This window comes from Chelmon rostratus, chromosome 10 (assembly GCF_017976325.1).
Source record: "Chelmon rostratus isolate fCheRos1 chromosome 10, fCheRos1.pri, whole genome shotgun sequence".
Taxonomy (NCBI): domain Eukaryota; kingdom Metazoa; phylum Chordata; class Actinopteri; order Chaetodontiformes; family Chaetodontidae; genus Chelmon; species Chelmon rostratus.
The window spans coordinates 21371079-21395453 of record NC_055667.1 but is presented as its reverse complement, the minus strand read 5'-3'; the positions used below and the strand labels follow the sequence as shown (position 1 = coordinate 21395453).

The 24375-nt window shown below is 42.5% G+C and overlaps 1 protein-coding gene across 3 annotated transcripts; it reads right to left on the bottom strand.

Annotated features, from left to right (window-relative positions):
- Positions 1-1941: 1941 nt before the first annotated feature.
- LOC121613236 (protein phosphatase 1 regulatory subunit 12B-like) lies at positions 1942-16723 on the bottom strand. 3 transcript variants are annotated; one of them, XM_041946561.1, is made up of 8 exons: positions 16155-16723; positions 11705-11721; positions 11467-11596; positions 9844-9948; positions 9647-9697; positions 9378-9428; positions 8180-8250; positions 1942-4554 (listed from the first exon to the last, which is right to left on the bottom strand). In XM_041946561.1, the coding sequence occupies exons 1-7, from the start codon at positions 16254-16256 to the stop codon at positions 8209-8211; spliced, it is 498 nt and encodes a 165-aa protein (XP_041802495.1). In that variant the 5' UTR covers positions 16257-16723; the 3' UTR covers positions 1942-4554; positions 8180-8208. The 3 variants fall into 3 exon arrangements, with proteins under 3 accessions (XP_041802495.1, XP_041802496.1, XP_041802494.1); XM_041946562.1 differs by having other exon boundaries at positions 8180-8247; XM_041946560.1 differs by lacking the exon at positions 8180-8250.
- Between the last annotated feature and the right edge of the window lie 7652 nt (positions 16724-24375).

Below are 24375 nucleotides of genomic sequence, written 5' to 3'. Positions count from 1 at the left end.
GGGGGTGCTGGTTGGTAGTTTTCCACTGTGGATAGAGCCAGGCTAGCTGTTTCCCCCTGCTTCCAGTCTTTGTGCTAAGCTAAGCTAAGTCTCCAGGCTCCAGCTAAAGACTTAAAAGACAGATCAGCGTTTGTAGATCTTCTCCTGTAACTCTTAGTGAGAACGAGAATAATCCAATTTCCCAAAAAGCTGAACTATTCCTTTGAGTTTACCTCAATCGCTGAGTTTTCTCTGAAGTAAACCTTAAACTGCCATCTTTCTATCCTGACAGCAATGTGTTGTGTGACGCTGCACATTGTCTGATGCAATATTCTATTTATTCACTGTCCCATTAGTGCTACTGACTGTGACCAAATGATGCACTGAGAATAATTCACACGATTTCAGTGCGTTTCAGAAATACTGCCACTACCTGATTACAGTTGCCTGCATTCGTCAACACTGTTTGAGTCTACGAAGCCAAAACAACAACTCACGCAGAGGCGAACAGAACGCATGCGATGATGAGGCAAATGCAATCACAGGTAAACTTATAGCACATTTATTTATTTCCTTTTACTGCTCGGCTCGCCACAGTCACATGACCAGCGAAGTTCTATGGGGGACAGAAACTGGGAGGTGTGTGTGTGCTCGCGTATGTGGGATGTGTAGAGTGTAGGCCCTTTAGCACACATGGTGCAAAAACACAGCACTGGAATATATAAATACAATATACAGTACAGGTCTGCATGCACGGGACACATTACTCATTCTTAAATGTTCATCTTTGTGTGTGTGTGACCGTAATACTCAAACAATCTTAATTCTATTTTCAGTACGGGGGTTATTCTGTTCTGTTGATAGCTGTGTAGATGTACAATACCTTATGCACAACTGCATCTGAAACCATGTGCTGTTTCAGCTGTGCAGAGACAGTTTTAGAGCACCGTTCACACAACTAGTTTGTGTTTTTGTTGTTTTTTTTTTTTGGTTTTGTTTTTGGAACAAATGCTGGGATTTAAAAAGGGAAACCATCCAAAGTTCAATAGATCATTTATCACCTTGTCAAAATGTGTTGAGAAGCCTCTCAGCGGGTAAAGACGCCACCTCGAAACATGTTGTCTTGTCTCCTCTATTACTCGCTGTATTTCTTCTTTGTATTCTTGTGCATATGTGTAATCACTCCTTCTGTCGTTTTTGTTTTCGTGACGTGTACTTCTAACGTAGAATGTAGGACTGTGTTTGAATCAATGCCAGAGTCACATTTGCTTTTGGTTTGTGTCTTTGTCCCGTTTACGTGTAAACCAGCTATGTACCATCAGTATCATCGAGCTGAATAGGAAGCAGGCTCGTCGGTTCCTCCTCTGAATCTGCTTTTGCTGAGCGTAAAGAATGCCGGCCTTCATGTTTACAACATGGACATACTGTATACTGCCAAACATGCAGGACCGTAACAAACTCCCCTCTTGAGCGCTTAGTCCTCCACCTGTCATCCCTGATGCAACTGTACTCTCAAGACTCTTTTCTTTTTCTTTTCTTCACCTCTTTCTCTTCTTCATCTTTTAAAGCGTCGGAGGACAGTCAGGTTGTGTCCTCTAGCTGTGTTTCTTCGTGTCTAGTGTCGTGGTGCGCGTGTTCATGTCAGTACTTGTGCCTACTGTGGATCGCATGCTTTAGCCCTTGACTGGACACAAACGTTGCTCACAATCTCCTCTTGACCCTTGTGTGGACAAACGTTGGGGATCCTTATAAAGTTATCAAGGGAACCAAATAACTTATTACAAATTTATCATATGTGTTACCAGTTCTGTAAAAAAACAAATAGGAAATAAAGGCCTTTTAATTACCATGACTTGTTTGTGTTTAATATGTAGTCTGTTCAGCTCAGCTGGCTGCTAATAATCCCTCTGCCTCTGATGCATAATTTATTAATGTCACGCAGAGAAACATTTTCATTCCTTTACAGTTTATTAAGCAGAGTGAGTAAACCGACGTGTGCATTACCAAGCTATCATCAACACATTTCAAACGTTTCAATACAATATACTGCATAGTCAGTACATCCACAGCTTGTGCTGACATATACTGGATCTGACTTGTAGTTTGGAATAAATCAGTTTACTGGATGTGACCAAAGATAACACTGGTGTTACAGCATGCTGCCCGAGTTGGACTCAATAACGAATACATCAAACACTGGCGACGTAGGGTCAGTTCGCCCGCTTGGTGAAGAGAAGACAGACGCCAAAATCATTCACGTCTCTGGCACGCCATCCATCACTCGTAGCAACTCTACAGCCGAAGGTATTTTAATGCAAACGTGAGGCTGAGTCTGGCAGTTTCAGGCATGAAACATGATAACACATTGTTTTAAATAAGGTGTGAAGGTGATGGCACGCCATGAGCTTGGTGGAAAACCGCCACAAGGCAGCAGCCTCTTTCATGGCTTTAGATTTCTCAGGCTAAGTAGACAAAAAAGTGATCATTTGTAATTTTTCAAACAATGTGTGGACCCCAAATATTGATGAACAATTTCAAGGTGGTGCAACACAATGCAGTAGCAGCAGTAAATATGGCCTCCAAAATGACCAGAACAAAAGCTGATAAGCTGCACAAAATTGGGATTTATTGCATAGTAATGGATTGCATTAGATGTGTACCTAATAAACTGGCAACTCAGAGTACTTAAAGGGACCAATGTGTAGGATTTAGTGCCATCTTGTGGTGAGGTTGCAGATTGGACTCCGGGGAAAAGGATCCACTCCCTCTGTAGATACAAACAGCTCAATGTAGGATAACAGGAAGATGAGTCTTATTTTCCAGTGATTAAATACTAATAAAAACATATTTATGAATGTTATATTCCATTTCTTCCAAAAGTTCCCCCTAAATCATACACACTGCCCCTTTATGTAATCATTTATGTATAAAAAACTGCTGGCAACCACTCTCAAAACTTTAGATTGTGCTTGATGTTTAAAATTGAACACTGTGGAGACTAAAATGTCAGCAGTGATTTTCCGGCGCGTCCACCACTGGATGATTTTGGCATTTTGTATTTTCATCACCTGACAGAAAGACGGCCCAGAGGTCAACCGAAATGATCTGTGCATTCCTCTGAAAGAAAATGGAGTAAACAAAGTATAAAGATTCAAACTAAGAAACGCATAAATAAATAAATATATCTCTATTACAAAACAAAAGGTTGGACACTTTCGTTCACACACACTCAGACTGTCTCCACTGTGCAGCCGTTCTGCTGTTTTGAAGCTCAGCCATTGGATGAAAAAAAAAATCCTCTTATGACAAACAAGCAAAACCAAAAAGGAAGAATGGCAACAGCAACCACACGAGGAACTGATGAACAGATTCTGGCAAACACTAAATTATGTTACTTGCTGCTAGTGATGCCCAAGTGATCAAAGATGGCACTGTCCACTCTGTACAAAGTGCATATACCTGGTGCTCTGCCTTCCAGGGCTAACATACAGTCCTCTCCAAAGACTAAATACAGTGGGCACATTATCATATGTGAGGTTAGCAAAAAAAAATTCAAAATGATAGATTTGACTGAAATGTCACAAAAAAAATTCATGTAACCAGTTGGAAATGGTTAACAAGTTTACTGTTGTAATGCAGGATATGTGAATATATCCCAGAGGCCCGATGCTGTCACTGATAGGCTTCTAAAGAGTTGCTCAGGGGGGCGAGCAGAGTGACAAACCCGAGGACGCTGTCAGGGCAAAGAACCCAAAACATGCATCTTATAAAGCCTTAATGTCATTATCAGATTTGTTTTTGTAGAAAAATGTTTGAGAGAAGCTGGAGCAAACATCTGGTTGCCATTATAGGAGCTGCATCCTGCAGCTTTGTGTCAATCTCACATGGAGTCATATTAAAATCTAGTTTTTGCATCTGGAACTTTCTGAAAATTATATAGATATATAAAAAAAGTGTTCACATGTGTCCCCCAGTTTGGTTTTGGGGAAAAAAGACAGAATTAAATGACAATGACCTCATTCAGTGATGATGAATAATTGGCTTCTCTCTTCCTTCATAATTAAGACGACATTAAAATACTTTTCTGCGGTGCAGGATGTACGTAGCAACAAGCGTGATGTCTCAGTGTGAGGTGTGGGTATTATATTAGAAGCAGTACCTTCATGCAAACCCCTGGATTTGTCTGGACTGGGCCTATAAAGGTTATTCAAACAGCACAACTGGTCCCTATTTGCTTATTGTGAAATACTGTATTTTACAAAATAGTCATAACTAATCAAGTAGGAACAACTGTTGTGAAATTTGTCTTAAAAGTTTTTAAAACTTCTCTTTGGATCTTCTCAAGTTCCATGCAGGAATTTATTTCTGCAAAACCGCCCTTCACCATAACTCAGAGAGGAGCCACAGCTTGGGACATCACGGACAATGAATCTGCTATATCGGGGCAGGAGCGTCCACAGACACAGAACATGAGCTTCAGACCACTTTTCATTTGGACAGTTTGCTGATGACTCGGATGAGAGCCCCGTTCTCATCCTTTAGCCTCTGGTTGTCTGACTTGAGCTCTGTTAAGATCTGGGACAGCGGAAAGAAAGCAATTATATTAGAAAATTATATCATCATCACACTAACACACTCAGTGAATACGTGTTAAATGGTTTATGGATACTGTGAAGTTTCCAATTTAAAGTTTCAGACAGTAGAATGCCACAATTCACCGGGACTGTCCACCACAATGAGAAAATATCTGCAATCACCTCCAATGACGAGTGGATTTAAAGCTGTCTGTCTGTAAACTTTGAGGCCAGGTTATGATCACATGCTTTACTTGGTCATGCAAGTGAGGAGTGACTTTGACAAAATGTTCTGCATGTGAAAAGTGAAAGAGAATGAAGTGAAAGTCAAAGAGAGAGAAACTGAGAGAGGGTCAATTTCCCAAATCTAGGTCATGTCTCTCATGAGGAGCAATGACTAAAAATAACCAGCCTCTTTGCCAAAGTATTTCCCCTCTACTAGAGACAAACAATAACCCTCTGCTCTCGCTGTGGCACATTACAGAAAACTAGTGAATGAGAAAAGGCACTTGGCATCAATATGCTCACAACCTGCGGCAAATAACCTGCTTGAAGATCCTTTTCTAGTTTGTTTTCTCTCTTAGTCTCCACAGAATGCTGAATAATAATCCCAAAATTCCAGTGTATGAACCCCATGAACACGGCAACGCCCTGCTCTAAAAGCAATTTTTGAAAATAGTTTGAAATTTTGGGAAATATGAGAATGAGATGAGAAGATTGATGCCACTCTCTTGTAGCATACTTGTATGCTACAGCCAGCAGCTGGTTAGCTTAGCTTAGCACAAAGGCTGGAAACAAGAGGAAACAGCTAGCCTGAGTCTGAACAAAGGTGACAAAATCTGCCTACCTGCACCTCTAAAACTCACAGATTATTACAATGCATCTTTTTTGTGTGATTTGTACAAAAACAAATATAAAAAAACAATAATTTGACAGTTCGAAAGATAATTCTTGGCCGGGTGCAGTGACTTCCTGGAGCCACCATGAGGCTTTTTGACATTTAAATGCATTAAACAAATGAGATACAAAGTATAAATCAGAGCCTTCAGAGCCAGACTAGCTGGTTTTCTCTTTTTCCAGCTCCTTTATGCTAATCTATGCTAACCGCTGCCCTCCCATAGTTTCACAACATGCTATTGACCTTCTCATCTGACTTGCGCCATAAAGACAAATAAGCTTATTTGCAAAAATGTCTAACCACGCCTATAAAGTACCATATTCATTTGTTTTTTTGTCAGGGTTCGTGAACACGGAAACAAAACCTGTCACATATCTGTGTTTGCGCCTCACCCAGCGGCTCAGGACCTGTTCATTTGGAGGGCTAATGATCTCACACGTTTCATTTCCTCTGCCAGATTGACTATTTCCTTGGCAAAGAAATTTGCATTGATTACACAGCACATTACGCAGGACCCACATATATTTGACTGCTGCGAGACGGCTATTAACACGTTTATTCTTTATGGTGCAGGCCGCTGCCTTAGATGTTCAATTTAAATGAGAAAAAACAGCAGCTACTGATGCAGTGTTCATGTCATGTGAGGCCCCATGCAACATGAATGCAGCTAAAAATACACTTCAAAGGAGGCTTATGAGAAATGTTTTTTGGGGGGTGGGGGGTCAGCAGGGTTGCTGTCTGATGGCTATAAAGGAGATTGGGTTAAAAGAGTGCAGAGGGAGATGCATTGCAGTGTGGGGGGAGTGAGCATTGGGAGGGTGCACGACCTGCCTGAGAGGAACACAGCAGAGGATGAGGGGGCTGTAGAGGCACCAGAAGGAGAGAGGAGTGTGGAAGTTATGTGTCTGAGAAGGGGAGAGGAGGGGGAGAAAGGAGGACAGATGATGTCAGAGGATCAGAGGTCTTCTGTCTCCGGCATGGAGGCCGTCTCAGAGAGGCGGGCGAGGACACGCAGCATGGCTCTATTCTCAGCCAGGAGACACTCGTTCACCCTCCGCAAGCTCTGGACCTGAGCCAGAGCAGGGAAAGCCTGCACAGAGGAGGAGAGAGATCCAGAGAGGGGCAGACAGAGAACGCATGCAGGGAGGCAGGCCGTGTGCAAAGAGAAAGACTCACACAGAGACTGTGGACATATCCACTCATACAAGGCATGCGCCCACACACCCACACAGACAGGGGAAAACAACAACAGATCTGAAGGCCCTATCTGCAAAACTTACGTAAACGAATATTTACACAACAGGGAGATTTTGAGGAGAAATAGTCAGAAGCTGCAACAAGCAAAGGAAAAGATGAGGCCAGCTCGCTTTGGGTTTGTGCTCATCAAATTATATGGGCTTTACGTGGAGAGCGGTGAGGTGCTGAAATGTTATTATGTGCATAGCTTTGCAAAGGAGAGGGAATTAAAATTCATACAAAAATTCATAACCTGAAACTTGTTTCACACTTTGCACAAGAGCCGAGTCGGTAATAAGTCAGAGGGAAAGAAATGATTCATTTCCGCTTATTCTTGGCCTGTCTTTTTGAGGTAAACCTCAATGTGGTTTGACAGAGATGTCTGTGGTTTGACGCGATTCCTGAGGGTAAACCACCGAACACACACACACACACACACACACACACAGAGGGCACTTGTACTGTTTCAGGGTAACCAAACAAAAGTTTGTAGACATGAATATGGCCAAGGATGAGGTTTCACGAGGGCATCCAGCTGCTTCTTAAAATACCAAAACACATTCATTAAAGCAATTTGAAGCTAGCCTGTGTTTGGGACTTAACCGTTCAAGCATATAATGTTCTCTTGGTATTAGAATAAAACAGTTCGCTTTCTGGAGAGGTGCCCTTAGCAACAGGGAATAGAAGGACAGAGTGAGGCCAGAATGCATAATGACTCGTATCCTCTATTATGCTTAATATTGAGCGCTTTGCTATTAAATTAGATCTGACCACACTCTCGAGTCCTGCAGATTATTATACACAGTTGCTATCAATTAAGATTCAGAGAAGAACAGTTCAGTAATCTGACACTAAGACATCGATAGTACTTCAAAAAGGGAAACAAGGACACACAGTGTTATTGCTGTGAAACACCTGAAACCAGAGTGACAGAGCCGCCGTGTCAGCAGGTTCAGACCTGAGAAGGTGGTCCAACCTGCAGCCCTCAAGTGGAGATGAAGCCGTGCTTATGTGCGCCATCTATAGGTCACCTGCAGTGTCACAGCGCAGTTTTTTTAAATAGCTGCAGCAGCTGTAACACTGACAGTGGTGTAAATGTTAAAATTACTAAAGTTCCTTTGTTTGCCTGTAGAAGACAACTGTAACATTTCTGCATCTGGAGATTTTAAGCGTTGCTGCTATCTTTCCTTTCCAGTAGGTGGCACAGGTTGGCACCAATGTGACAATGACTGAACAGCTCCCCCTTGTGGAAAAACTGTGACTATCTAAACGTGAATAAGTGACTGTGAGTGAGTGCCAGCTTTCCTGCGTGCTTTGCATCGAAAGACAATAAAAACAGTGTGCGCTTGTTGCATTTATTGTCTGAAGTACTGATCATGTGACGTACATGTGTGTGCACACGTGTAAACATGCCCGAGTCTCTGACAGAGCAGAATCACATGAGGTGACAGGCAGGTGTCAATCACTCCTCCGCGTCATAGCGACCACTCACCATCCCCCCTCCCCTGAGACATCCTGCTCTCAGGGCTGGTACCCACAGCGGAACCGCAGTGGGGCGTCCTGCTGGGGGAACCACGACAACACTGGGGTCAAACATCTCCTGCTGGCATGTGTCCCATTCATAATGTCCTCGCCACTGTCTGTATGCTATATTTTCTCTGACCTGAGCCATAATTTTATTTTTCATGAGGAATATAACACTAGCTAGGTTTCCATCCAAATCCAATGCTAATCTTACAGAATTGATAATCGACAGAAGAAAACACAAATTAATGTGCTTTTTCATCCACAACCTTCATGCGATTATTAGGATTTGGCTTTTGGAGATAAACAGTTGTTCATACTGATTTTCCAGTTGGGTGCCATTAAACTATTGCAGAAGAAGAGGGTGCAACCACATAACGTATTAAATGGGCACCAGTCAAACTTAAATAGTGAAAAACAGATTTCACACAGATTTCAGTTTCATGTATTCGCTCTATAAGTCAGCCAAGACTAAAAACTGTTTTGTTTTGATTTTTTGATGCACATTAAACCAAGTGGATGGACACCAACCTAACATGCTGTAATTTTCCATAACAATCAAACCATAACCTCATTGTGCAGTTTGTGACTGCTTGCACAGACTGCACACATACAGCGCAGACCACGTCTACTCAGGCCTGAAATCTCTCTGCTGCTCTGCCCTGTGTTTCTTTGTGAAGCAGAATACACACGGTGCAGCGCAGGAATGTCTCACAAAAGCAGGTCTTTTGCTCTTGGACGGGGTTTGGTATTCAGCTGGAACTAGGTCACAATGTTCACCCCAACAGTGGGATAAGTGGAGCAGGGGAGCAGCAGCACAGGCTCCTCCTCAGCCTGGCAGGAAGTGGCCCGGCAGAACACTGTGGGTAATGAGCCTGAAGCATTAACCTTCCCTCTCCTTGACTCCGTACCCACCTGGCCAACCACAACCCTGGAGTGTGCTATATGTGTGTGTTTTGCGCTGTAAAAACACTTTAGGCGTGCTTGATTTAGCATGGGTGAGAGAGGCTTCGCTGGAGGTGTGTACCTTCAAGTACTGTTAGTGTTTAAAGTGCTGAAGGGGAAAAAAAACAGTCAGATAAAGAGCACACAACTTGCATCTGAGACACAATATGCTGTTTTAAACCCCGGGTGAGTCTGCACAATGTATTTTTGCGCGCACTGACCTTTAACTCCTCCTCCATGTTTGACACTCTTTTCTCAAGAGCTTGTTTTTCCTGCAAATGAAGAAGAAACAACTGAAAAAAAATCCTCCTATGGTCCCTTTGGAACCTACAGAGTGAACAGCCGGTAGTCGCAGCCTCTACAAGTCATTTGCAGTAGACGGGAAAATTAGAGGGGAAAAGACCAAGAAGAGATATGGACGTTCATCCATCTTGATAGCGCAGAAGATCAAATACATGCTAAAATTGCAAAAAGTTGCCAAGGCACTTACCCTTTTCTCCGAGTCAAGCGCTGTAGATCTCTCTGATATTCTGTCGTGTCTCTAGAAGTTAGAATGGTGCTGTTATTGTGAAGTGTTGGGAAAAATATCTAAACATTTTTTTTAACACGATCTCATCATAGTCTTCTCATCACTCTTGGGAAAATAAGCGTTTTTTTTTTTAGTTTTCATCTTTCAGTTTCCTCTACCTGAGTGACTTTCTCCAGCTGCGAGCGTATCTTCACCAGTTCTTGTTTGCTGTCCTGCAACCTGGACTTGAGCCTCTCATTCTCATGCAAAGCTTCTGCATACATCTGAAAATGCACAAAATGAAGAGCAAGGAAAAGCTTTATTCCAGAAATTCTGGCCTTTTGATGTGTCGTGTGCTCGTTTGAGTTTTTTAAGTTGAAAAAAAAATTTCATTACACATTAGCCAACAAAACATGGAAATAAAAAATTAGCATGTAGCTAAACACATGGAACCACAAAGGGTTAAGTATTGAATAAACAAAAAGACTTTAATTAATAGATAGCAATGAATTGTGTAAAATATATGAATGAACACACAACACGCCTGTTATCTTTGTAATTTCAGCATTTTTGTTCACATAAGAACAAATTATTGGAAATTATTTTTATTTCATTGTGTGTGTGTCTGGCCTGGGCGGTTCCTCCTCAGTCATGGCTCACCTACACCTGATCCTCCTGCCAATCAGCCACCACAGCTGCAGCCAATCCAGGAATCAGCAGCCACAGGATAAATACCTTGTTCTCCTCACCAGTCTCCCCCAGATAGTTGTGCTCACTGCCCTCATAGCATGTTTTGGCCATTGAGCCCTCTTAGTGCCTTGTTCTTTCCTCATGTTTTGCTGCCAACCTGCCAAGTTCAAGCCCAGCTCCAGGCAACCACCTGAAATCCTGCTGACTCACCTCACCTGCCTGCCGCTCCTTCCTGGATCTGCACTGATCGTCTCCAAGCGATCAGTTCACCCTTTTGTGACAGCAAATCCTTTTTTTTAATCTAAACCATCTGAATCTGTGTTCTGCATTTGGAGTCGAGCCATTTAACGTCTTAACAAATGCAGGTCTTGTGATTTTCATACCTACCCAGCCCAGCCCTGAGATTTACATATTAAAACCACACACAGGCTGGTGAACATGCTAGCATTAAGTGAAAACCCAGTGTTAGCAGTGTTAGCTAGCTCATGTTGGGAGTGTCCACAGAGAGAAACTCGCTTAACCCGCTAGCTTCTGCTATCAACACTGTCGTCAGGCTAACAACCCAGCCCAGCCAAGCTAGTTAGCTGGCTAGGTAACATGTGCAGCCTTGTTAAGCTAAATTGGATATTGGTTTCATTTCAGTATTTTACACATGCTTTGGCTATTTATTTAACTTTTTTTATACTGAAATCTTTTTCTGACATAAAATAATGAAATCAATGTTAAAACAAAATCTTAAAGGCTGCTGATATTCTCCTTTCCTTCAATTATTTGTATGACCATTTATCTCAACAACTGATCAATGTATACATACAATTGTCACGTATGTACTCTATATATGTGTATGTTTGTGTACAGCCTATGACTATTCAGCATAGTTAAAATGCACTATTGACAAAATGAATTCAGAATGTTAATAAAATTATCACCATGGGCTATATATGACTATGTGACATGGTGTTTTTTTACATCTGTTTTTTAAAAAAATCTATAATGTCAACATTTAAAAACAAACCACACTAGTATAATGTTAATCTGTCTTTGAAAAGTACTGTCAGTCATTGAGTAGTGGCACAGCAGCAAATGTTGGTATTATATGTTGGAGTTACTACCTTCTTGTAGTCTTTGGTGCCGGAGTCTTGCTCCTGTCGGTTCAGAGCAGCCAGCCTCGTCTCCCTCCGAGTGTACGAGCTGGTGCGGCCCAGTGGTTTGTCTGTCGCACTTTCCCCACTCGAGTCATATCTAAAAGTAACACATTCAGTACACAGCGCTACTTGATTTAGGGCATTTATTTTTTCAGAAAATGCACTTCTATATTACAGGAGATTAAAAACAATGCTCAATCCTTACCTTGACAACCTGTCATGCTGAAAAACAAAGAACAAACCATGTTAGTTTGATCACTCAGCACCACAGCATGGGAACAGCACAGTGTGAAAAAATGTCCCGCCGTGGTAAGATCCAGATTTATTTGTTTGATAAGACCAAACAGAGGCTTGGCAGGAAAATATCTTCCATTTTGAGACAACATAGAACAAACCCTTCCAAGTGAATTATCACAGCGTGTTCAGGGGCCTGAAGTCCCAGAGGGAAGAAATGCACGAAGAAGTAAGATATAATTCACCCCAACGCTGCACCGACAGGGTTCGCGCAGGTCAAGCCTCCCTGGTGAGCCCGGTTAATCTTTTAGAACAGGCGGCTGCCACGCAAGTGCCTGCAGCATAAAGATGACATCATGACATCAGAAGCTATAAGTATCTCGTGTGTGACGGGTCGACGTCTGACCTCAGACAACAGGCTGATAGCAGAAGGTCCTGGCAGGTTTTTGCTATGACTTGTCCAGTGCACATGGCTGCCAAGTTGCCTGCTGTGATCACACACTGAATTTGTTTTCCATTTCTCCAAGGAGTTCGGGCATTGTGCTGCATTCAGAGGAGGTGAATGTGCAAGATGTGCCTATTAATATTTATCACTTGTAGGTGTAGTTTATGTGTCTACTGCTTCCCTGCGTGTCACAAACTGTATATGCTGCATGTATAAGGTCTAATTTGCGTCTATTCTGCATACGAATAAAACTGAACAAACACATAGCTCACTGCCATCAGCTGATAAACGTGGCACACGAGAGGATGATATCTGCAAGTGTTTACTATCAGCCATAGGCTGGAAGAGAGGGAGAGGGAGGATGCAGTCATATGAGGCCAGACTAATCCATGATGTCTTTGCCATATCTGATGCAGTCTCATAAACTTAACTTGTAAATTCGAAGAGTTGCTGTCTTGCCAGGCATAGAGAGCTTTAAACACCCCTTGCAATAAACATCTTGTGTGGCGGTCCGAGCTGTTTGAGGCACGAAGCAGACGCAGACTAGATGGCGTTGAAAGCATGGGCTTTATAGGAGGACGTTTTATGTCAAAAGGAACAGGGCACACTGCTATTCCTGTGCTCACATTTGGCTTGTTGGGGCATATTTCATGCAGCGTCAAAGGAGCTATTCCTCAGCAAGTGTTTACATAACTGAGCCAGCGCTGCCTGTCCTTATGTGGTCATGTGCTTAAGCAGAGCCATCCAGGAAAAAACAGACCTCCATGACCTCAGATGAAAAAGGGCCAAGGATGGAGCCAAGAGGAGCTCTCACTCACGCCGATCCCGAGGAGCCGAGGAGATTCCTCGATGAGATTTGGTGTACATGCATTAATCAGCGGGGATGATTGGCCCCCTGGTTTTCTGAATAAATTATCATGAAGTCTGCTGTTGGGGATATGAAGTATTACACAGCCCTCCACCAAACTCTTTCAAGATTATAAGTTCCTTCACGCAAACCTATTTCACACTAAAGGATTAGCAAATTGGTGAAATGAGTTTTTTAAAAACTTAATTCCAGTGAAATCTTCAGTGAGGCCTGGTGGGGTTTACAGGACCTGATTCTTAATATAAGAGGGAACACTCACAGTGATACTTGCTCTTACATGTATGTCTGCATCATGAAGCTTTTTGCGCAAAGCGAGCCAAAGCCAGAGACTGACTCATATTTGCAGTTGTGCTTCTGACAGCAGCTGCACCGATGTGATTCCCTTGTTAGGAACAAACAGAGGGAGTCAGGGGTGGCACATGTAGCTCAGCAACGCATGTGAGGCAGAGCAGATGCAAGAGGACATTATCAAGCAGAGGGAGAGAGAAACAACAGGGTGTCGGGCTGCTGGAAACAGCCTCCGAACGGGTGCATGCTCCGACCACGGGCGCTCTGTAAACACAACTGCCTCCAGTTTTACGGTTTGCCAGGAGCAACATCAGACACAGCGGGTGGGGCTGGGGGGCATGCATGAGGTCACTGCTGCAGTGTGTAAATGATAACGCTAACGGCAGTTTACAAGAGCCAGTGAAGACTCGTCACCGTCCCTCTCTCCTTCACTCCTTCTGCTCGTTCTGTCACAGCATCACTCCTTTAGAGCTGACTGGATTTTGCAGTAGGAAAATCTGAGCTACACACACACACACACACACACTGTCTCTCTCTCCACTCCCACCACTGGAACTGACACGGCACACACAACCATAAAAGACGTTTCTTCCACATTCACTCACCTTTCCTCTCCTCAGCCCCTCCTCCTTCTCTGTTAACTCTTTGCAGGACGTCTGAGCCTTTCTGGACACTGAGAGCATCTGTTTCAAGAGCACTGACTCAAAATGCCTCACTTCAAGTGGTGGAAGAAGTACTCAGACCCTTTAAGTACTAATACCACGATGTAAAAATACAAAGTAGAATGAGTCGGAAGTCCTATTTAAGGAAAAGCACATTTATCAGCAAAATGTGCTTAAAATATCAGTATAAATGCATCATTCAGCAGAAAAATAGCCTGTTACTGACTCATATAACATTATTAGATTGGCAACACTGCAGCAAAGCATAAGCAGTGTAACACTGTGGTAGCTGGAGCTTGTTTTAAATACTTTGTGTACAGTTGGTTTAGTCCAGTGGTTCCCAATCTGGGGGTCAGGGCTCCTGCAAAGGGTTACAAGATAAATCTGGGTGGTCGTCAGATGATGGATGGAGTATGAAAAAAAAAAACAGAATTCTGGCACACAAATCTAGCTCTTCTTTGATCTTTGCTTTTTAGGATATATTAGATAATTTGACCTCTTTTGGCATTGAGCAGTTAAATCAAGGGGAAATATTTTTTCCTAAATTCATAGACATCTGAACCCATATAGACTGCATTTAATAAAACGTCTCAAACCAAAGGAACCACTGGTTTAATCTTTAATAATTACTTATATTTCATAAGATTATCAAATGTTTTAAGTCAAGTGTCATTGTGAAACGTAGCTATAGCTGTAAAGTAAATGTAGTGGAGTAAAAGGTACAATATTCCCATCTGAACTGTTGTGGAGGAGAAATATAAGGTAGCATAAAATGGAAAAAATTAAGTACAATACTTGAGTAAATGTACTCAGTTACTTTGCACCACTGTGAACATGTGCAAAATGATGAGTGTCATCCACTAAAGCAAGTGTGTTTTTGTTTATGCTTCTTCCTGTTGCTCACAGCTGCAACACACATTGTGTTTAATTAAAGAGGACCAGGTTCTCATCAAAGCATTGTGGCAAGTGCTAAAAATAATGCATCCACCTGATTCCACCGCCCCTCTGCAATGCATTGTCTCTCCCATGAAAAGTCAACCCAATTCAGATTGAGCTGACATCATGGAAACTGAAAGCCTGCGTTTCACCGCGGATACAGCACAGAGAGTGTGACACTTCTTGAAACGAGAGCAGGAAAATGACAGCCTCCATTGGTAGCAGCAACTGCGCCTGTAGTGTTGCACGAGCAAAAGCACCTCTAAACAAACTGAATCACGCTGCTTCACATTTCTGCCTTTCTTTCTGTCCCTTTAACTGTCAGACAGAGCACAGCTAAAGTCTGGTGCTCTGACATAAACACAACAGTCAAACAACGCCCATGAGAATAAGCCACTTAGGAAAAAAAACATAACAGGAAATTACAGAAGGAATGTTTCAATGCAAAAGTTGTTTTTTTTTTTCCAGAAAGTGTGGTCAGACTCTCAGAGCTTCAGAGCAAACACCCTTCTTTCACAGGTCAGCAAATAAGGTGAGGTGATTGGTTCACAAGTTATTTGATCGATAGATAAACTCATTTCGGGGATCAAGAGTGGATGATTATTCATGTCAATGCACATAATCATGTAGAAACTAAGAAATCTGCCCCGTCAATGATGACAGTGATGGCATATTTGCTTATTAAACTGGACACGCTCACAAAGGCTTGTCCAAACACATGAATACTTCATGTGGGCTGCAATTAATTTATCACTTAATCTGCCAGTTACTTACTCAGTTCATCATTTTGTCTTAAAAAATGTCAAAAAATAGTGAGAAAAGTCCAGTAAATTCTTCACATTTGAGAGGCTTTAATCAGAGAGTATTTTGTGTTGCGGTTTCAAAACTAATTAAAACGATCAAGAAATTAATGAAATAGCTGCAAATTAATTTTTTGATCAACTGACAAACCAATTAGTCATTTCAGCTCTACTTTACACAGATGTCATCTCTTTAGACATGTTAGAGGATTTAGTCTGAGAGAAAACAATCACAGCACCCACAGAAACGGGCTTTCTTAAGTTTCTTCAAGGTTGGATTAACATGCTGCAAAGTCAGTTGGCAGTGAGTGAAGAAACCAAGCTTTTAACAGCTTCATGAAAGTAAAGATATGAAATTAGACACATCTATCCTGTTGTTTAAAATCACAACGTTTCTCTAGAAGAAAAGCTTCTGGTCTTACTCTGTAGTTTTTGTCTGTAGGGGACGGCGAGGACGGTGGTGAATCTGTCAGTGACTTCCTGGTGCGAGTCAGGTCCTTGGTGCGCGGGTAGTAGGATGACATCTCCCCCCTCTACCCTGGACTGCCAGGTCAGCTTCTACTGCAACATTCGCCGAGGCCGCCACCAGATAACAGCTGCACAGACGCACAGATCCCCTCAAGCAGCAGTGACGCAGATGCCCATGACTGCGATCCCGGGGAATCCTCAGCAACAACAGGTGTGTGTACAATGACTGTGTGTGTGTGTGTGTGTGTGTGTTTCAGTCCAGCTTCACACTCCCATGAGCTGGAGAGAGCTGCAGCTGAGTTTGGAAGGGTTTCAGATGTGGTCACGCCTTCTCTAAAGCTCAGACAGTGAAGCAATAATCAGATAAAAATGCAAAGAATAACAGAGCAAAGTAAGAAATTACTCCTTAACCAGTGAAACAAACCAGTGATCATGCCGTGCCTCTGCTCTGTTAATGCTGATCTTTGATGAAAATGTCCAAAAGAAGGCATCCAAGAGAGAAAAGTTTGTTCCCAATGCTGCTTCTTCCTATGTTTCCCAAAGTTATACACACACACTTTCTCTCTCTCTCTCCATCTCCCTCCCTCCCCTGCTTTCTCTCTCTCCTTCTCCTCTCACTGCTTGGTCGCCCTCCCAGTCCCCCCACCCCACGCCACCCCCTGCCTCTCCCTGCTGTCTTCGGCTTTGGCAGCCTGCCAGAGGCTCTGCTATGGCAGGACTCGGCACTGAGGGCTAAAATTGTCCACTGATGTGGACGGGGATAAGAGGAGGTGGAGCACAAAGCCGGAGTCGGAGGGGGGGGCTGCAGTAGTTTGTGTCCGGGAAGGTCAACACACAGTATTACCTGAGGAGCCATCAGCAACCGTGAGGTGCAGTGTGATGGAGAGGAGGTGCTGTTAGTGTGAGTTTTACACAGCGTTAACACGCCGCTCTGTGCCATGTTTCCTCTTAATTAAATATGTTTAATCAATTTCACATTTTAGCCCTGCAAAATTAACAAAGCATCAGTGATTTTGACCTACAGCTCCAGTGATTTTATCCATCTTTCCACCATCCTATTAAGGGAATAGTGTTTTGGGGGCTCATTCGCTTGCCAAGATCAATACCACTCTCATTTTTGTACAGTAAACAAGAAGCTAAATCTGGCAACTGGTTAGGCTTAGCTTAGCCAAAAAACTGGAAACAGGGGGAAACAGCCAGTTAGGTGCAATAGTAACAAAATTAGCTTCCAGCATGCCTAAAACTCAACAATTAGCATGATGTAGCTTGCCTGTTTAATTAAAACAAAGTTGTTTTTACACTTTGTTGAAGTCTATGGGGAGATGTCACTGCAGCCTGCCAAGAAATAGTCCTAATGTGGCACATAATCCCTGTGAACCTGTTTTTACACCTTGGTTTTTGTCCAAATTAAACAAACAAGCTACAACATTTTAATTTAAGTGAGCTTTAGAGGTGCTGGTGGGTTAGGGGGTAGGTTTCTCTCACCTTTAGAGAGAGGCAGGCTGGCTGTTTGCCCCCGTTTCCAGTCTTTATGCCAAGCTAAGCTAACCAGCCGCAGGCTGTGGTGGTACCAATCTTCTCATGTAACTCTCAGCAAGAAAGCGAATAAGCGTGTCTCTCAAAATGTTGCCGTGTTCCTTTAAACACCCCTCCTTACTTTCTGTCCATAGTGTGTATAAACCGCCTCAATACATCTTCCTTTTACAGCGAGGTTTGCTGCACCTCACTGTTCCTAAACTCTCTCCTCCTTCCTCAGGGCGAATAGATAGAAGCAAAGATAGGAGTGGAAAGAATTACACAAAATCACAGAAGGAGAAAGAAATAAACATGGAGAGAATATGAATGAATTAGGAAGCAAGAAAGACTCGATTATATACTAAAAAGACTGTGATGACTTCCTTCCAGTTTAGTTCAACCATCCACACCCATAACAATAACATAGAGGCACTAATTTACCCACAAGTACCATTAGTTGCCTCTTAAGCTCTTCTTAAAAGGTCCATGATCATAGCTTTGGTTCCTAAACTATGCTGTATTGTGTCAGTTATAAATGTGTGTGCTTTAATGGTGGATGGTTTGAAATATGACCCATGTCAGTGCCAAAAACTGAAATTAGCAACTGCTACCATCTGGAAATAGAGTATATTTGTAAAGTATGTTGTTCAGAGACGATCCACAGAGATGAGTTCCCCCAGTCTCATCCTGACTTGTATTGTCTTCCTACATGGGAAAATATTCTCATGCAAATGAGCCACAGGGAAAGCTTCCAGAGATTACTTGATTTTTGCAGTGAATGTGGAAGAGCAGGACTCTCTACCAGCAGGATCTAATTACTGAAATCCCATCCAGAATAAAGCTGTACTGTAGCAGAAAAATCTTGCTTGCCCTGTTTATTCCTTCTATGATAATCGCCAACATCACCGACTATCCTAAAAGCAGCAGAATCTCTTGGCTGACGGGCTCTACACCTGCCTTTCTCTCTCTGCTGAAAATCAAAGTGGAAAATCTGCTCAGATCATCATGGAGTCGTGCAGAGGTCGGCTCTGGTGATGGGCAGCCTGTCATGCTTCTGATGAAACCTCACTGCTCGGAGTGATTATCACAGACAGATATAGTCCTCTCAGTAACGCTACGAGACGCTCATGTTACTAACAGATCTCCGTTTCAGATTCCGCCATGGGGGACAGCTAAACCGCTGACCTGGAGTCAGCTCACAGGGAAATCACTTTCACCTCATACTGTATAATCTTCTAAAAGTCACCCTTCTCTGCCTTATCACCTCTGTGTCCCCTCTCCTTCCTCTTCACTGCGGAACCTATTTTTATCAGAGTTTTAGTAAGACAAAGACAGAATATGCTCAGTGAAACTCAAGTGACTGGCCAGGTTGGGTCATGAGGTTCAGGGTTTTTCACATGCAGCACACAGGTGGAGGGAGCGCAGCAACAGTTGAGAGGGTAAGAGTGAAAGGAGAGTCAGTCCCTCTGAATCCAAGGCGAAGACTTAGCAGAGAGCGTCTCAGTTTTGCCCAATATGGTATGGAATGCTGAGACACCTCAGCCATGTGATGTGAAGAAGCAAAGCGACTTAGAGGGAGGGAGGTGGAGGGGCTCGGTCCTCCTGGACTGTCTTTCTATGAGACATTAACCAGCGCTTCTACTTAAAAACAATCTCTGAACACATGCTTCACATCTATGATTGCTGTATATCTCACAATATTGCATCAGAGCTCAGAGCTTGGCTGCCTTTGAAGCGCTTTAGCTTTCGGGTGAGGAAGAAACAGGATGTGAATATGAAACAAAGGTGCTGATGAATATTGAACAATAAAATTATTGTGGCTCAACATTCTCAGCTGCGGAGTGTTCAACATCTAGGTGCCTTTTTTCATGAATAAGACATGATTTTAACTTTTTTGACAATGACCAAGTATGACAGGAGCATACTTATATTTAGAAACATATTCTCAGGGGATCTCAATGTATTAGAATGTAGTTTGTATCAAGTGAACTGTAAATACTCTCTTTAGTGAGACAAGGGAATAAAATACAATAAAATATGAAAATCATTTGGCTCCATCTAGTGGCGGTAAGTGAAAACAACGGGGAAAATATTGCCATCAAGCAGAGTACCTCAAATCATCTTTTTTTTCTAAGACTGATCTGTTAAAAGAGAGCAGAGCTGGTCCTCGTACCTCTGCAGAGCCTTCAGCATCACGGCAGCGTCGTCTCTGGTGCTGCCTTGTGGCAAAGGTCGGCCATGCTGCATCTTCAACTGGGTTCTGATTCTCATCTGTCCACCATCTCTCACCAACTGCACGTAAACAGGAAGCATTTCAATTGCACTTATCAGTCACTGCTGAAAATGAGTAGTGACGCAACACTTAGTGACAAACTCAATGCTAATGCTGTGTTTGGGTACTGGGGGCCCTCTTTATCAGCTCACAAACAGCACACAGTTTATGAAAACTGCTTTCTAAACATAAGTAACATCACTATGTAGTGTAACATATTGTACATTTCTTATTGTACATTTGGTAAACACAAGGATTACATTCTGTACATGCATAGTTCATTTAACATATAAAATTCACTTATTAGCTGGAATAAAAATGCTTTTTGGTAATTTCTCCATTTTGTCACTTTCAGTTTGTGGCAAATGGAAGAGTTACTACTCCAATACTTCCACATATTGATTTCTAATTTGGTCAGATGGAACAAAAAAATAAATTGTAAACATGATTGGACTGCAGGGAGATCTTTCAGATCCCTAAAGAAGTAAATCCAATGCCAATAAAACACGGGCGGGGGCATACACAGTAAAAGCCCTTCGTGCTTTTCTGACCTCTGAAGGAGGTGTTGCGGTAAGGCAGACCACAGGATCCAGCCGCAGATGAGTAGGAAAGGTTTGGAGACTCAGTGAGGGTTTCTAACCTGGGTTCAATGTTCCCCTGCTGCACATGCATGAGAAAAAAAAATCTGAATTTACAGATTAAACACAAATATCTTTCAACGTTAAAAAACAATCACTTCTGCAAAGTGATTTCTGCATAAACATCTTTTGCTGACCTCGTCCATTTTGCTCCATTTCGGACTGATCTCTGTTGTTTCTGTGGACTCCATCAGGCCGGTTTTGACTCTACTGTCATCGATCGAGCCCTTCCTCAGACAGGATGTCTCAACCAAAGTGCCTCCTTCCTCTGTCTGCCTGTCTTGAGAGGACAGGCTGCTGATCTTCTGAGCCTCCTTCAGGTCTGTCAGAGTCACACCCTGCAGGACATTCACACAGCTTCATATACAGTCAAACACGATCCAATGAAACCTAAACTTCTGGAAGCCGTTTGTTCTTCACCTGCGTTGACCTGCGGGTCTGTCGGGCATGACGAGACTTCGCTTTCCTCTGAGATTCAGCTTCTTCGTCCCTGACCGGGGTCAGGTACGACCTGGATCAGTAGCAAAAAAAAAAGAAAAAACAGTTATCATAAAGGTTTGAAGTAATAAGACTACAGCAGTCACAAAATGCACACAGACAACAAACAAAACACACAGTCTAATGATGATAATAATAATAATCTTTATTCATGGAGCACTGTTAAAAACCCAAGTCACACAGTGCTTCACACAAGGCAGATCATTTAAATAAATGATTATAAAAACAACTATTAAATCAAATCAAATCATGGATAACAAAAGTTATATAAAAAAAATGTTTATTTGTCTGTTTGTTAGAGATGCCACATCATGAGCAGTATAAAAATCTGTGTATCAGTATGAGGAGACAAAATGTAAACATGCCAGATTTTAGCAAGAATGCTAAACATCTGTACATCATCATCGTTACATCTGTAGTCCCTTGGCAACTAAGAAAAACAGTAATATAACAGTAACAGCAGAACGCTGTTGTCAACATGTTGTGTTCTTGTTACACACAACAACAAATACAAAACCTTCTGTCAGCATAATTACATGGGGGCATGGAACTGCGATCAGCATGGCTGGATCAATGTGTTCGATCTACCCCAAACCCTATTTTCCCAGATGCCCTGAGACCTACTCCTACAATAATAATACTTGGCCCCAGGTTTTATGTGTTTCACAACTTCTTTTAGGAATATGTACCATGAAAGCACAATACAATCTGAAATAATTAAAATAATTTTTGACATAGAAGCCCTCTAAACCTCGGCACCATAATTAAGTAATAATGCAGGACCTGTTTTAATTAATATTAGAACTATTATGCACATATATGCCTTTCTGGCAGTTGTCCACTGTGCCTGGTTGGTAATTCAGCCTTGGTGGACTGTAGCAAATGAGTAGAATGAAGTGATTTCTAGGCCCAGTGTGTAGGCTTTAGTGGCATCTAGTGGTGAGGTTGCAGACTGCAACCAAGTGAATAACACCTGCCTCAGCCCTCCTTTACAAATGTGAAGGAGAACCTACGGTGGCTGCTTGAAATGTTCTCACTAGAGTCAGTGTTTGGTTTGTCCATTCCGGGCTACTGTAGAAACATGTTGGTGCATTTGAATATTATATTCCATTTCCACCTACGGATCCCTATAAATCTTGCACACTGGTCTTTTAATGAAATGTAAAATGTGTTTCTGTGTTTGTGAGTTGTATAAAATGTAAAATATGAAATGCACTTTTCCAATAATAAACACTATAAATGTCCAAAAGCCACATTTCTCCCACTTCCTGCTGTTTATCTTTCATTGTGACCTGATGCTGCATCAGCAGGTGTAACATCCCGCTGATTTACACTTACACTAAATAATGTCTCCCTGCACCATGCATCGGCCCAGGATCTCTCTAAGGAAAAAAACACTCTTGCATTTTCACTGTGACTTCAAGACCTGAGCACAATTTACACCAGCGGCCAACAGACACACAGAAAGAGCTGAGCAAGCGTCAGCGGAGGCTCATGTTTTACCCGGAGAGCTGCCTGCCCCTCCTCTGCCTCGCTTTTACCGGTATTGATCTCCCAGTTGTGAAGTCACCCTGACTCCTGACTGAGAGTCAGCAGGCTGGCCAGCAGCACACTCTACTACTGTATAATGAACAAACCATTAGATATGAACTCCTCCTTCAATCAGCTGATACCAGGAATGGCACAGTGAAGTAATCATCAAGGCAAAATCTGCAGTGCGAACACGGCAAAATGCTCCTCTTAAGCCACATAATTAAGAAATGTTGATAATTAACACGCTAAAACAGTCGCTTAGACAAATATCCTTAAGCTAATATGACTAATGTACATAAAAAGCAAAATAAGTAGATCAAAGAGAGGAATTAACGTTCAGTCCCCAAAGCAACCAACTACAAGCTCGCATTACTTCTTTTCAAAGAGGCCTACAGCACCTGTGCAGAGCAGAGCTGCTCTACATTAACGTTGCAAACGTGAGGACCGGCAGCTTTGCCAAAAGAGTGGCTCGCCAGACTCAAGATGAAATAGGTGAAGAAGGAATCCAGGACCAGAACAGCATGATTCAGTCTCTCTGAAACTCACCTGGGAACAAATGCTTGCATGGCCTCCGTGGAAGGTCAGAGACTGTGGTGCTGAGACACTGCAGCAGTGATGAGTGGGAGAGGCTGGACGAAATGACTCCGGAACAGGCGAGAGTGCAGAGAGAGAGACAAAGAGGGAGAGAGAGAGAGAGGGAGGGAGAGGGAGACTTCCTGCCCATCTGCACACATAATCAATTTAGACTTTCTGTCGACAAAGATCTAATGCGAGCCAATCAGCACACGCTCTAGCTCAGCTGAACGCAGGGCCCATTTCTGGATGACAGCAACTTTTATTAGAGCAAATAAGAAATTGTGTGAATGCATCCCATGTGAGTGTGTTGCTGTCTGTCTCTACTGTGGTGTGTTGAAATTTGGAAAGCACAATTATTCATGCATTCACTTGCTCATACACACATGGGGGCTCAAGCCTACTCCAGCATATATCTGGCACGCTTCAGTTGTCTCATGAAAAATCTCCACCTTCCCTGCAGAGTAGGGGGCCACCGACTGACTCAAACTAAAAATTTAAGAGTGGCATATTTTCTTTGACTAATATTTAGGTTAAATTAAAAAATAAAAGGTTCATTATTTTGGGAGCATTATTACTTTTTTTGCAAAGCAGCACAAATATGTCAAAATGTGCATAACCAGTCCAGGCGCCAGAGTAAATGTTGGCATTGTACGTTTCCGCAAACCATGGATATGTTGAAATTTTACGTTTCTTTACATTGTTTGCTTTTGATTTTAGCATCAGGCAACAGCCATGTTTTTGGCTTAAAATACCAACGTCTGGGCTGACAACACACACACGTATCACTTGACTGCTCAGCATTTTCCCATTACAACTTAAAGGAAAAGACTTTTTTCTATATTTTTGTTATCACCAACAGATCTCATTAAAAAGCCAGAACCATTCAGCGAGGGTCACACAACTGCAGAGTCTATGGTTCGACTCCGGCCAGGTCTGCTTCTTCACGACCGGCTGTCCAATAAAGCTGATAATGACCAAAGAATAATCTTTAAAAAATGTGTTAGCTCATCTCTGACCCCAGTGGTTCGTGGTGAAGAAGAATTGTGTTTGTGTGACGTTTTAAAGGGATTTGTGGATGAGAAATAGAATAGCACCAGATTTATCCTTTAACAAGACAACATGCAGGTCAATGTGGTGCGAATA